General features: G+C 38.9%; 1 protein-coding gene across 1 annotated transcript in view; it reads left to right on the top strand.

Annotated features, from left to right (window-relative positions):
• epb41l4b (erythrocyte membrane protein band 4.1 like 4B) overlaps nt 1-13,777 on the top strand; it is a 29,101-nt gene that overhangs the window by 2,898 nt on the left and 12,426 nt on the right. Inside the window, exons 2-16 of the mRNA XM_016283519.1 lie at nt 2,327-2,431; nt 2,714-2,756; nt 3,387-3,465; nt 4,273-4,317; nt 4,804-4,856; nt 4,969-5,089; nt 6,703-6,790; nt 7,480-7,568; nt 7,683-7,752; nt 8,125-8,294; nt 8,377-8,486; nt 8,669-8,699; nt 8,835-8,868; nt 9,724-9,839; nt 11,346-11,485. Coding sequence (XP_016139005.1) covers nt 2,327-2,431; nt 2,714-2,756; nt 3,387-3,465; nt 4,273-4,317; nt 4,804-4,856; nt 4,969-5,089; nt 6,703-6,790; nt 7,480-7,568; nt 7,683-7,752; nt 8,125-8,294; nt 8,377-8,486; nt 8,669-8,699; nt 8,835-8,868; nt 9,724-9,839; nt 11,346-11,485 — 1,294 coding nt within the window. The remainder of the gene's footprint in view (nt 1-2,326; nt 2,432-2,713; nt 2,757-3,386; nt 3,466-4,272; nt 4,318-4,803; nt 4,857-4,968; nt 5,090-6,702; nt 6,791-7,479; nt 7,569-7,682; nt 7,753-8,124; nt 8,295-8,376; nt 8,487-8,668; nt 8,700-8,834; nt 8,869-9,723; nt 9,840-11,345; nt 11,486-13,777) is intronic.

Consider the following 13,777-nt stretch of genomic DNA (forward strand, 5'->3'; position numbering starts at 1 on the left):
AGAATAGCTCTGAAATATATGTTGATTTATGTATGTTAAGCAGCAAGTATCAAAGAGAATAATAGCCACCACCCCCCCCTCAGGGTGTGTCCCAAATCCAGCCACTCTCCTCTGACACTTCAAGCTATTTTTGCTCCGGCCTTGGTTTGTGTGCAACATTATATACAGTATGTGTGTGCATTTTCTTTTAGATTACGTCTGTGTGTGTGCGCCTTGTGGCACTCTTATAAATGTCAAGGTGTAGAGCCTTTATCAATCATATATCAAGCACAATAGACAAGTACTTTCAATTGAAAGACAATAAGTACATTATCTGTAAATCCTTCAGGATTGTATTGTATTGTAGTATTAAGTACGTTCAGGCAAGGCAGCTGGACTTGGTTTTACAATTGACATTTTTTAAAGTTTTACAGCATATAGTATCAAGCTTATACAATGGCTCAAAAAAAGTATTTGGACACTTAAGGTACACTTGTCACTGCATTACATAACAAAATTAAATAAATCCTAGTGACATTTAAGCACACTTATTTGGCAAAACATGTTACAAAAAGTTATTAAAACTAAGAGGTTGAATAAAATGTAATTTATTCCTGAAGGCAAAGCTGCATTTTCAGCATCATTACTCCAGTCTTCAGTGCCACATGATCCTTTAGAAATCATTCTAATATGCTGAGTTGGTGCTGAAGAAATATTTCTTAATATTATCACTGTTGTAAACAGTTGTGCTGCTTAATATTTTGTGAAAACTGTGACATTTCTTTAAGGAATAGAATGTTCAAAAGAACAACACTTATTTCAACTAGAAAGCTTTTGTAACAAAGTTTTGTAGTTTACTGTCACTCTTGATCAATTTAATGCATCCTTTGTGAAAATAAATATTAATTTCTTTGGGGGAAAAAATAAATAAAAATCTTACAGGCCCCCAACTTTTAAATCGTAGCGCAACTAAAAAAAATGGCTTGGAAAATTGGAGGCCACTTTTATTAGCAGCTTATTTAACATTTGACTTGGGGGAACTTCCAGGCATTGCCATAATTGACTAATTTTTTTTTACTCTGTAGAGATGCTGACTCACGATACCGTGCATTGTGATTGGCTGAGTTCCACTCAGGGAATACTTCTCCTCATGCTCATCATAACAGGGAGCTCCTGCCATTTCCATGGCCTATTCTCATCATGTGCTCCCTCCTTCGCCTCACAACCAACAAAAGAAATCAATCAAGCTCCGTAAAATGGAACAAATCAATAGCTAAATTCCAAATTCTTTGCATTCGCTGAGAGTTTTGGGTCTCAGTGGAATGCTGGCCTTGAAAATAAACTGACCATCACAAAACAGAGGTTATCTCCAGAATAGTTGATAAGAGTTTTTCCTTTGTGTGTGCTTTTGTGGTCCCCCTCATCTAGACCCAGCATGAAATAGATAATAGAGACTTTTGATCTCTCTTTGGCCTTTGAAGGTGCTCTGGGATTGTTATTATCCATTCAATGGCTTTGTAATAAGACTAGGTTTAGGACAAAATATGTAATACTTACAATATATTTGAAATTATTTTGCTGGCCATTTAAAAATTAAGCATGAATATTGCAACATTTCTGAAGCACTTTTTATTTGGCTAAATAAAGAACAGTACAGTATAAATGGTAATATTGTGAAATATTAAAACACGTGCTGATTTGGTGCTCAAAAACAGCATTTCTTAGTATCATCAGTGTAGAAAATAGTTTTGCTGCTTAATATTTAATATTTTTATTTCAGGATTCTTCAGGATTATTAATGTTTTTTACCGTTACTTTTGTATAAATTTAATGCATTCTTGCTAAATATTAATTTTGTTCCATAGAAAAATCTTACTGATTCTGGTAGTTGTGTAGATTTCTGTTTTTGTTATATTGGTAACTATGAAAATGATCATATATATTCTTCTTTGTGTTCATTTAAAATGTTAAATTTGAAATTGTATTTATTTTATCTGTTTATGCTTAACTAGATTTTTATTGTATATAAATTCTTGATCAAACATTTAAAAAAAATTATAGTTCTTCTGATTAAAAGAAAAACATTATCAAAAGACTAAAATGAGTTGAGATGAATTCAGAGATATTTTAAGCTATATCACTCAGCTGTAGTGAGTGCATATGAAAATCAATGTAGCATGTACATCTCTGTGGCTAATCAGGGCCATCAAGCCCTGCAGGCACACTGGAGCAACTTCTTGCTTCCAACGTGCTCCACAGGTGTCCCCTTAAACTGTCAAAAGATCAGTGTGATGCCCCGAGCTTTCCACACTTAGTGATTTATCTGTGCTTTAAATGTGTGTTTCAGAAACACTCCAAGGGACAGGATCTGTTTGATCAGATTATGTATCATTTGGATCTGGTGGAGGCTGATTACTTCGGTCTGCAGTTCATGGACCCAGAGCAGGTTGCGGTGAGTGGCACTTAATGAGCGTCCGTGCACGTGTGTGTGTGTGTGTGGCAGTGACCTGTTTTTTTATAAGCTGCAGCTCTTAGACCAGAAATGAGAAATGGAGAGTGTCAGTGTGAAACAGCCGCTCAACATCAACCACAACAACAGGATTTTCTTTTTCTCAGCACTCAGACTAATAACAAACTCTTTGTCTTGTTCCCTCTCCCTCCCTCACACTGTCTACCCCAATCCTCCCATGCTGTTTTCTGCTCTCTTTTTCTTTACATTTCCTTATGTTTTCAGCAATGGTTGGATGCAGCCAAGCCCATCAAAAAGCAGATTAGATGTGAGTAGTGATAAGACATCTCTCTCTCTCACATACACACACACATACACACACATATACAAGTAGTTATTGTGGAGTTGTTTAGTTGGCTGGTCACAGATGGTTGATGACCTTGGGCTCATAATTTACTGTTGTCTTAGTGACTAGTGACAAGTGTATACGAGTGTATACTATGGGTGTGACTAGAGCCAATCCCTATGTATGCTGTGCAAGACATACCCCACGTAGATCACTAAACAGAAAGCTGTTGGATGGAGAAAGTGGGAGATGGAAATAGCATCAATATAATTTGATTTCAGCACCGATTTAAAATATTTCAGGCCATGCAACTTGTGTGCAATCCAAAAAAAGACTATGTTGTCAGTGAAATGAGTCCATAGATTCTCTGGCATTTTTCTATATTATAGCGTAACCGCTTTACAACATTTTTAAAAGCCATTGAGTCACACTGAATCAACATTAGCTGACTTATGCCTGTCTCTATGACAACCATCTTTCATAACCTTAAAGGAGAGCTTCTTGTCTTTTTTCCCTTTAAAATGTATGTACAAATTTCATAGTCATTGACATTGGGTGTCTGTTTCATTCCGGTATACACATACTCTTACTCCTAAAATCTCTCTGTCGCAGTTGGACCTCCATACAGATTGTTTTTCAGGGTTAAATTCTATTCTTCAGAGCCCAATAACCTTCATGAAGAGTTCACCAGGTAAACAACAGTTGTCATATATGCCTTTTCCTTGTCTGTCTTGTAAAGCTCTTTAATTCATCTAACTGAGATTTTTAAAGGGATAGTTCACCCAAAAATCGAAATGATCATCATTAATCATCCCCATTTTGTTAAAATCTGACTGACTTTCTTGTGTGAAACAAAAAAGATGTTTGCCTCCACAATATGCTTTCATCTCCACGTAATGAAGTGAATGAAACCTGCAGCTATCAAGCTCCAAAATGACAAAAGGCGCTATAAAAACATAATAAATGTTGTCCATAGGGTTCATGCACTATATTGTCTTCTGAAGTGACGTAGTTAAACATATTTATGATATTGCTTCAGAAGATTGAAATACTCTTGAGTGTGAGTACAAAACAACATTTTTAATTTTGGGTGAATTATTTTAAAAAATGTATCAGCAATGCATGATATATCAGTTATCAGCTGTTATTAGAGATTTTTCAATTTATCTGTATGTGTCAGTGTTCAGTTTTGCATGGTCATTTCCTCTATTTTTACATTTTGATTACCTTATATATATATATATATATATATATATATATATATATATATATATATATATATATATATATATGTGTGTGTGTATTTATTTATTTATTTTTACTGTTTTTTTTTAATTATTTATTTTGACAAATTAGTATACAGTTTTTATATTTATCAACCATAACATGAAAATAATTATCTGCTTATCATATTCGCCAGATTTTTAATGGTTCATCCCTTATATGTATGGTATCATATCTGCACTATAATATTTGACTTTGACCACTTTTTTTGCAGGTATCTCTTCGTACTGCAGCTTAGACAAGACATACTGTCCGGCAAGTAAGAAATTACGCTTACCTCACAGTGAGACGTGCACAAACATGCACACGCAGTAGAAAAAGGGAGCCTTTCATATCCCCCTTATTGCCCTGTGTCACACCTCTGACCCTCCCTCTGTTACGTGCACACACAGTGAGGCAGGGTTTCTACCGGGGTCCAATAAAAGCTCTGTTTCAGTGTGTATAATCTGGGTCTGGTCTCCTGGGTGCTGCTCTGCTCCTTTTTAATAAAAGAAACTCCAATGAGAACCAACACACAGCTTCTAATTTAAGAGCACAGTTACACTCCGACACACTTTCCCACACAGGGGGCACACACTTTCTTACATAAACACGGTCTCGTCATCTCACGTTTTACGGAAGTGGATTTTGACCATTGTTTGAAAACTGTGTCCACTGACTGCTTTGAATGTTACCTTTTATATGCTGCAAACACGTTTAGTGGCTGTTTTAAGGGTCATTAAGTCTCTTCTTCTTCCCCGAACAGGTTAAAGTGTCCATATGATGTGACTGTGGAACTCGGGGCTTATTGCTTACAAAGTGAGTTCTGTGTGATTTATGGGCAGTTTGGACTCTTTTTTCATATGTTTGCATATTTATAGCAGATTTTTGCCTTTTCATTTCCATTTCTTTCTATTTCATGTGTTAATAGGTGAACTTGGGGATTGTGATCCATTAGAGCACACTATTGTGTTGGTATCAGAGTTTCGCTTTTCACCCAAACAGACAGAGCTGATGGAGGCGGATATTTACCACAAATGGGCTGAGTGCAGGTAACCCCACCTAAGTCAGTATTTCTTATCCCTACCCACCACTCTTAAAAATTAAGTTTCCAAAAGGAGGTTTTTGTAGCAATGCAATTTTGGGTTCCCCAAAGAACCTTTAAGTGAGCAGTTATTTAAAAGTACCATTTTTGTTCTGATTGTGAAGAGTATTCTAATAATCTGACGTAAATGTTCCATTATATAGAACCTTTTGTGCAATAGAAAACTTACATTTAGAGGTTCTTCATGGTAGCATTGGTGCCATTAAAGAACCTTTATTCTGGCAGCAGTACTGCATGTCCTGATATACAAGTTGATTGAAAGTGAAAGTACTATGCAACTTGACTAATAATAGCCAATCAGAAAACAGTTGTGACCCTGGAGCACAAAACCAGCCTTAAGTCTCTGGGGTATATTTTTAGCAATAGCCAAAAAAACATTGTATGGGTCAAAATTATCCATTTTTCTTTTATGCCAAAAATTATTAGGATATTAAGTAAAGATCATGCTCCATGAAGATATTTTGTAAATTTCCTACCATAAATATATCAAAACTTAATTTTTGTTTAGTAATATGCATTGCTAAGAACTTCATTTGCACAACTTTAAAGGCGATTTTCTCAATATTTAGATTTTTTTGCACCCTCAGATTCCAGATTTTCAAATAGTTGTATCTCGGCCAAATTTTGTCATATCCTAACAAACCATACATCAATGGAAAGCTTTATTTTATTTATTCAGCTTTCAGATGATGTATAAATATCAATTTAAAAAAATTGACCCTTATGGCTGGTTTTGTGGTCCAGGGTCACATTTAATGTTTAATATAAAAGCACTGAACCACCGAGCATGCGACCAACAAAATGTAGTTTTGTTTTCAGACAGTCACAGTCTGGTTAGGACAGAAAGTAAGATTAACAGAGATTTACTGCTTGACGCTTTGCCACATTGCACAGTGTAAGATTGTGCTTGTGTGTTTTGAATGAAGGTTTGATTGACTGAAGTGTCAGATTTGGTCTCGCTTAATTAGATTTGGACACTTTCATTTGCTAGTGATAATCACACTCGAACTGTTTACATGCATTGAACATGAACTGAAAACTAGGCCTCCCTGTGGTTTTAATTAAATTCTCAGCTCTGCATTTGACCCCGTTTTAAGAGCAATCATCAGAGTCAGCGTGCTACTGTTCAAGTACGTGCTCAGCTGAAGAACTTTCCCTACAGATGAGATGTCGCATTTGTTTAAATGTGTCTGGGTTGTTTGTTATTCTTGGAAATGAAATGAGAAATTGAGACTTTACAGACCCGGGGGTTGAAAACATTCAGTGCAATACAGAAATAATGGCTTGAATTGAATTCTTGCAGATTTTGTCAGCCAGTGTAGATATTTGAGCACAGAGCAGAGGTATAATGTAAGAGGATTTCCAGGGGTTAATAACAATTGCAGCAGAACTTTGGATGTGCTTGATGGGACATATGGCAAATGCTGTCAGGCTGTGCAAGAAGGAGTTGCTGTAGTCTAGCCATGAAATGACGGGGCGCTGGACAAAGAGTTGAATGATGAGTTATGGTGTTCTTTACGGCTCATGAGTTTGAATGTTCACCAGAACATCTCTCTACAGGGGAATGAGTCCTTCTCAAGCTGAGCTGAATTTCCTGAATAAGTGCAAGTGGCTGGAGATGTATGGAGTGGACATGCACTTTGTGAAGGTGAGATCACTCCCTTTAGTTCATTTACATCCTTCCAGTACTTGGATTTCAAGGATTAATTTTAAGATCATATACAAATTCTTGGTTTCATTATACCTTCACAATAGGAGAATTATTAAACAATGATATAAACATCATTCATTGTAAATTGTGATAATCCTAATTAATAATCGCAATTGCAATTTCAAGGGAATAATCGACAATTATGATTTTAGTCATAATCGTGCAGCCCTACAAAAAAATGAATTATTTTATTCAGCATGGATGCATTAAATTGACCAGTTTATGGTGTTATAAATATTTCTATTTCCAATAAAAGCTGTTCTTTTGAACTTTCTATTCATCAAAGAATCCTAAGAAAATGTATCACCGTTTCCACAAAAATATTAAGCAGCACAACAGCTCAACATAGATAACAACAACAATAATTATTATAATAATAATTACATTGTAAAGTATATTAAAACAGAAAAGAGTTGTTAAAAATTGTAATACTATTTCACAATATTACCATTTTTACTGTATTTTGGTCAAATAAATGCAGTCTTATATAATAAAGAATAAGAATAAGAGAAAATAATACCCACCCCAAACTTCTGAACGGTAGTGTATTTATTATACCTGTTCAGTCAAACCTGTGTAATATACATGTGAGATGGTGTGTAAAAGTGCTCTATACTGTCGTGCAGGGACGGGATGGAGGAGAATATGCTCTGGGTCTCACACCAACTGGAATCCTTGTTTTCGAGGGATCCAGCAAAATTGGTCTCTTCTTTTGGTGAGATTCACAGATACACCCCAGTGGTTCTGACTAGTAGCTGGGTCTTGACCCTTCAGTCATGGCTGAGATATTTTCTATCTCAACATGATGTATGTAAATGTTTCCATTCAGGCCTAAAATAACCCGTCTTGACTTTAAGAAGAACCGACTGACATTAGAGGTGGTCGAGGATGATGAAAAGGTAAGTTTTACTTACACAAAATTGCACTCACTTATCTGTGCTCACACTCTAGACCAGGGTCCTTCAGCCTTGGTTGATATGTTTACATAAGCTGGTAAAATAATCACTATTGCCGTGGAGTCATACTTGTACAATACAGTTTAATATTTCTTAATACATTTTAAGGTGGGAGAAACAATTAAATATTTAGCTGAACTTTAGCTTTGTTCAAGTTTTTCACATAATTTTTTTTATCATTTTTTTAATCATTCACATAATTTAATATAAAATAATTTTAACATTAAAACATTCATGAATAATTTGCAATAATTTGCTCTATATTTTTAAGTGCTCTAAAACTTTCTTTTGCACGTGTATTGTTTGTGCATGCAGGGCCGAGAGCAGGAGCACACGTTTGTGTTTCAGCTTTCGAGTTCTCAGGAGTGTAAGCACTTATGGAAGTGTGCAGTCGAAAGCCACGCCTTCTTCCGGCTCAGACAGCCAACCCACAACAAGAGCAACCACAGTGACTTCACACGCCTCGGCTCGCGGTTCAGATTCAGGTCCATACACACACGTACACCTATTCTGGCAACATACTTACACTGTCGCCTTTTTTAAGTGTCATGTTGTTTGTGTTTACAGTGGAAGGACTGAATATCAGGCCACACGCAGTGGTAAAGTCAGGAGAGCAAGCACTTTTGAAAGAAGACCAAGTAAAAGATATCCCTCACGGGCCCAGTCTATGGTCAAGGGTAGGTCTGTGTGCCGTATCTTCTTTCAATAATCAACCTAATGCATCTCTGACATGCTTAATCTGCGTGTCTGCCCCGCATCTGACTCTAAAGCCTTTAAATGCACCTTTATTACAAGTGCCACATCACATCACATCACATCACATATGTCATGTTTATATGACTGCTTTTGTCTTTCACAGCCATAACTCCAGCAAAACATCCACATCTAAGGTAAAGCCACACAAACACAATTGTGAGCACTCTGATATAAAAACATGCTTATTTAGTTATTTTTGTTGTGCTTGAATAATGTAGAATTATTTTTGCTTTGATTGTGTAATCAAAGTTTCTCTCTCCATTCTGTAGTGCACAGACCAGCCCTGAATCAAGCTTAACACCGGTACTCTTTCAATATCCTTCATCCTTTATATGATTATTTCTGTAAAAAATAAGTGTGGGGATTTAGTAGCTACATCAGGGATATTTAGACTGGTGTTTTAAGGCCTTTTTATTTTGTAAATGGTTTTAGGGCTGTCAAGATTTTACATATTAATTGAATATGTTTTTATTAAATTATATTTTTAATGTTTTCAATCTGTTTTTTATTTTTAAAGACTGGTCCAAAATTATGGTTGTTTTATTTTATAGACCGTGCAACAGTAGGAAATATTGATTGTAAGTCACAATTCTCCATTTATTGTGAAATATTTCTTGTGAAAAGTGCTAGAATATATTCTTGGGAGGTTTTAGGGTCCTTCACAAGATGAACATCATATTTGAAGACCATTTGCAAAAAATTTGAAAACTAATATGAGATGGGGAAAAAATGTAATTTCAGTGCTTTTAGTATCGCCTTCTCCCAAGAAACTTTAACTAGCATATGTAAATTATTTTATTTTTTTTACAAAAATTTGCAAGCAAACGCAAAGTTTCTCAGGGAAATGTAAAGTTTTTCAAGAGAAGGCACAAGAAAAAGTTTTGCAAGAGAGCGCTTCTCAGCACAACACAGTACTTCAGCAAGAGAATGCGAAAGCATTTAAATAACATTTTTCCCCATTATCATGTCCCTTTAGGGTTCTGTAGAAAACCTGAGCCTTGTGGCTCACTTCTCCAAATAACATTCAGGGAAAAAAAATTATGAGCATAGCATGATAGTTTTTTTTTAACATAGACTGATATTAACCGACTAAGTTCTTAATGCTGAAGTAACTGGCAAGAGGCTTCACTCATATGAATCATATTTTTTTCCCTACAGTATAAACACAACATTCCAATTGCACAGGAACCTTGGAAAAGACCACATCAGTCTAGTCTGACCCCTCCCCTATACATACAGCCTATGGAACTGGGACACGTTCCACCACCACACAGGTATACATTTTATCTACCAAAACTGAAAGATAAAGCCTCTGCCAATCTTTCAGTTTCTGTAAAAAATTTTTTAAAAAATCACAAAATGTAGGCTGATCTCATCTGTGTTTCACCTGCATGTGCATATGTGTCTGATTTAGACCCTCCAATGTGGACAGACCCCCTGCGAGCAGTAGTGGGTTTGGTGAGAGCGGTTTGATTGAGCGCAGTGGCAGGAGTGTGTCAATCGTGCACAGAGACAAAGTTATGACTGCGCTGTGAGCATGTGACAGAGTATTTGGATGAGCTGCTCACCTTAGTAAAATAGACCGCTGAATGCTCGCATCCAATCACAGTCTGCCATCCATCTGCATCATCACACCTGCAGGAGTCTCATCCGTTGCTTGTGATCATCCACCATGTGACATGTCTCAACAGACCAAATGCATCCTGATTGATAAAAACTTATTCAGCATATGTAGACCTTGATGTCTGACTCTGACAATCTGCATGTTGATGGCTTTTAGAGTTTTGCATGATTTACGATATAATTTAGAACTAGCAAACTACCTAAAAGAGGATGTCAGGATATGTAACTGCTGCTGTTGTGGCTTTATATTCTATAGCAAGTTTGCTCAGTTATGTCCCAACGCTACTCTAACACATCAGATCCATCTCACCAAGCTGATAAAAATGATGGACAAAAAATTAAGTGTGCAACACCTTCCAGAAGCCAGACTGAGCACCGTTGTTCTAGATTATAGCCTATTTTATCATTTTAGTTCATAGATTTGTGCATATTATGTCTGAAAGTTTACTTTTAAGTGCAAATCACTTATATAATATCATGCCAAGCAACTCACTGTTTACAAACCCTGCTTTACTTAATTTAAATTCACCTTGAAAGTACTCGTGACGGCTGTTCTATATGTGCTACTGATCATTACGTATTTGCTGAAGTGTTAAAGTTAGAAATCCATCGAAATCCGTTCAGTCGGCAAGGGATGGGGGCTTTTAATGATTACAGACTGCTGCAATGAGGCCTGCCTTAATAAATGTGTTTACACTAATCGACTCAATTTTATTATGTAAACACTTGACATTTGCTTCTCATTTTTGTATTAACATTTGCACTGTTCCATTTTCTGTTTAATAACACCATTTGCATAAACAGTTGATGTTGTTGGTCCATCCATTTAAATTACTTTCATAAGCACTGTTATTATATTAGAAAGCTGTGTGCATGTTTCTGCTTGTCATTTTACCGTGGTTATTCATAACTTGCTACTTGACAATAAATCAATAAGTACCAGCTAAGGTTTGCATTGGTCATGTGCTGGTGTTAATTGTGTTGTGAATGCATATAGGATCAATAAAGATGACGCATGCATGTTGCATGTGTGAGTGGGTGTGTAGATATGTATGAATTAACTTGAGAGCCTCTTGTTCCCTAAATCTTAACGTCATACAGACTAAAATAATGTGGGGCTGTCATATGTACCATTGTACACTGTCATTGTTTTATAGTTTCCCTTTGAGCACTGCAGACACCCGGAGGTTTAGTGTGGAAGAGATCGAAGCTCCTCATTTTGGAAAGATCCATGGCTGCTACCATCGCCATGGATACGAAAAACAGGAAGCACTGTGCCTCACGACAGCTAAACCTAGTGAGTCCTGAGTCTGACTACTTGACTTGGGTGCTGCTATTATATATGTTAAATAATCAAGAACTTATATTTATCTTCTTACGTTTTGAAGACATATTGTTATATATTTGGTCTATTTTTGCTCCACCAATACAGAATCAAAGGTCTCCGAACAGCCACGCTAGTGATTCGTGTGTTAGAACGGTTTGAACGAGTCTAAGTAAATGATTTAGGCTACGTTCACACTGCGAGCCTTAGCGCTCAATTCCGATTTTTTTTCTCAAATCCGATTTTTTTTTGTGTAGCTGTTCACATTGTTGTTTTAAATGTGGCCAATATCAGTTCTCTCTCGAGCTTTCACGAGACATCACGGAGACATTTCTCCATTATGGGAACTCCTTCCCTTCCAACCTTTCATGAAGTCCTATTGGCTAACGGCAGTCTAAATGACTGGCCAATTGTTGCAAAGTTTGCAAATCGCATGCAAAAACTGAGGAGCTCGAGAGGCAGTATAAAATGCAGTGTACGCGACAATTACGTCAGAATCTTCTACTTCACCTACTGAATTCACTATGGCAACAATCTGCAAGATCTGCGCGGGACCAATCGAGCCGCCGGATCAACACGACCACTGCGTCGTCTGCCTGGGCCTGGCCCACGCCGAGGCGGCGCTGGACAAGTCCGACTGCAGGCATTGAGCGGACCTGCCGGCCCGCGTGCTCCAGACCTGCTGCGATGTGGCTCGCGGCCTATTTGGGGTGAGCATCGTCTTACCGCTCCTCCAACCCCAACGGTCAACCTCCCAACCCCGTGAGTAAGGCCATGGGTTTTATGGTCGTCCTTCAGAGGCACCTATGGTTAAACCTGGCTGACCTCAAGGATGCTGACCGTAAAGTGCAGCTGAACGCTCCTGTGACTCCCTCCGGCCTCTTCTGTGATGCTGTGGAGTCCATTATTGAGAGCTTTGCGAAGGCTCAAAAGCACGCCAAAGCCATGAGTCACGTGACGCCAAGGTGCACTTTCCAGCACCAGATGGCGAGATCCAGATCCTTGTCAGCATCTGGCTCTTCCCAACGGAGGGTTAACCCCAGGCCAGCGACCGCAGCGGTGTCTGCTACCGCTCCTTGCCAGGAGTCGTATGTTCGGAGGAAGGCGTGGGGTCCCGGGAGGAAACGCCATGGCCAGCAGAGGAGCCCGTGACGTGACTCTCGCCCACCGCCGACTGCTAAGCTGTCGTCCTGACGGTCTGAAGAGAGGAGGAGAGTGCGCGAGCAGCCCGGCTCCTAAGTGCCACAAGTTCATGTGTTGGAATGTTTGTGTGTTGAATGTTCATTCAATAAAAATGCATACATTCTCACAAAAAGAGCTCTTTCCTCCTCACTCAGTCAATGCGGTGCCGCTCGCCCCGCCTCAAAGCAGTGCAGAGCCGCCGCCCACACAGGTTATAGTCGCGCAGCACTCGCTGGCACTTCCAACGACCAAGCCGCTATGTCAGTTCCTGAGCGCGTGGGAAGTTATTCAGGGGATTTCACGTTGGCTACTCGGTGTGATAGAGCGTGGGTATACCCTTCAATTCAGACGCAGACCCCCCCGTTTCAATGGTGTGGTGCAGTCTCTAACATTGCCTTGAAATGCCCTGGTTCTGAGATAAGAGGTATGCAGTCTGCTCGGAAAAGGAGCAATAGAGAGAGTCCCTCCGAGCGAGCTGGAGAGCGGGTTTTACAGCCGCTATTTTGTGGTACCCAAAAGAGATGTGGGACTCCGCCCGATTCTAGATCTCAGGCCCATCAACAGAGCGCTTCGCAAGCGTCCATTCAGGATGATAATGCTGAGACAGATCCTGGCGCAAATTCGGCCCGGGGACTGGTTTGCTTCCGTGGACTTTCGTACTTTCACATTCAGATAGCACCGCATCACAGACGCTTTCTGAGGTTTGCTTTCGAGGGCACAGTGTACCAATACTCTGTTCTCCCGTTCGTGCTGGCTTTGGACCCACGCACTTTCTCAAAGTGCATGGATGCAGCACTCTCCCCTCTCAGAGCGAGCGGGATGTGCATTCTCAACTATCTGGCTATCTGGACTATTTTAGCTCAGTCCCGGGATACGCTAGTCAGCCATATAGACACGCTGCTTCGTCACTTGGAGTCCCTAAGTCCCTAGGTCAACATGTAGAAGAGCATTCTCGCCCCGAGTCAGTCTATAACATATAACATCTGGGAGTGTGCTTCGACTCGGTGGAGATGAGAGCCCGCCTCTCTCGGGAGCGCTCGGCGGCCATTTTGTCTTCCCTGCGCCATTTCAGACTGGGCAGCT

The sequence above is a fragment of the Sinocyclocheilus grahami genome, unplaced genomic scaffold (assembly GCF_001515645.1).
Source record: "Sinocyclocheilus grahami isolate Dianchi unplaced genomic scaffold, SAMN03320097.WGS_v1.1 scaffold175.1, whole genome shotgun sequence".
Lineage (NCBI taxonomy): Eukaryota > Metazoa > Chordata > Actinopteri > Cypriniformes > Cyprinidae > Sinocyclocheilus > Sinocyclocheilus grahami.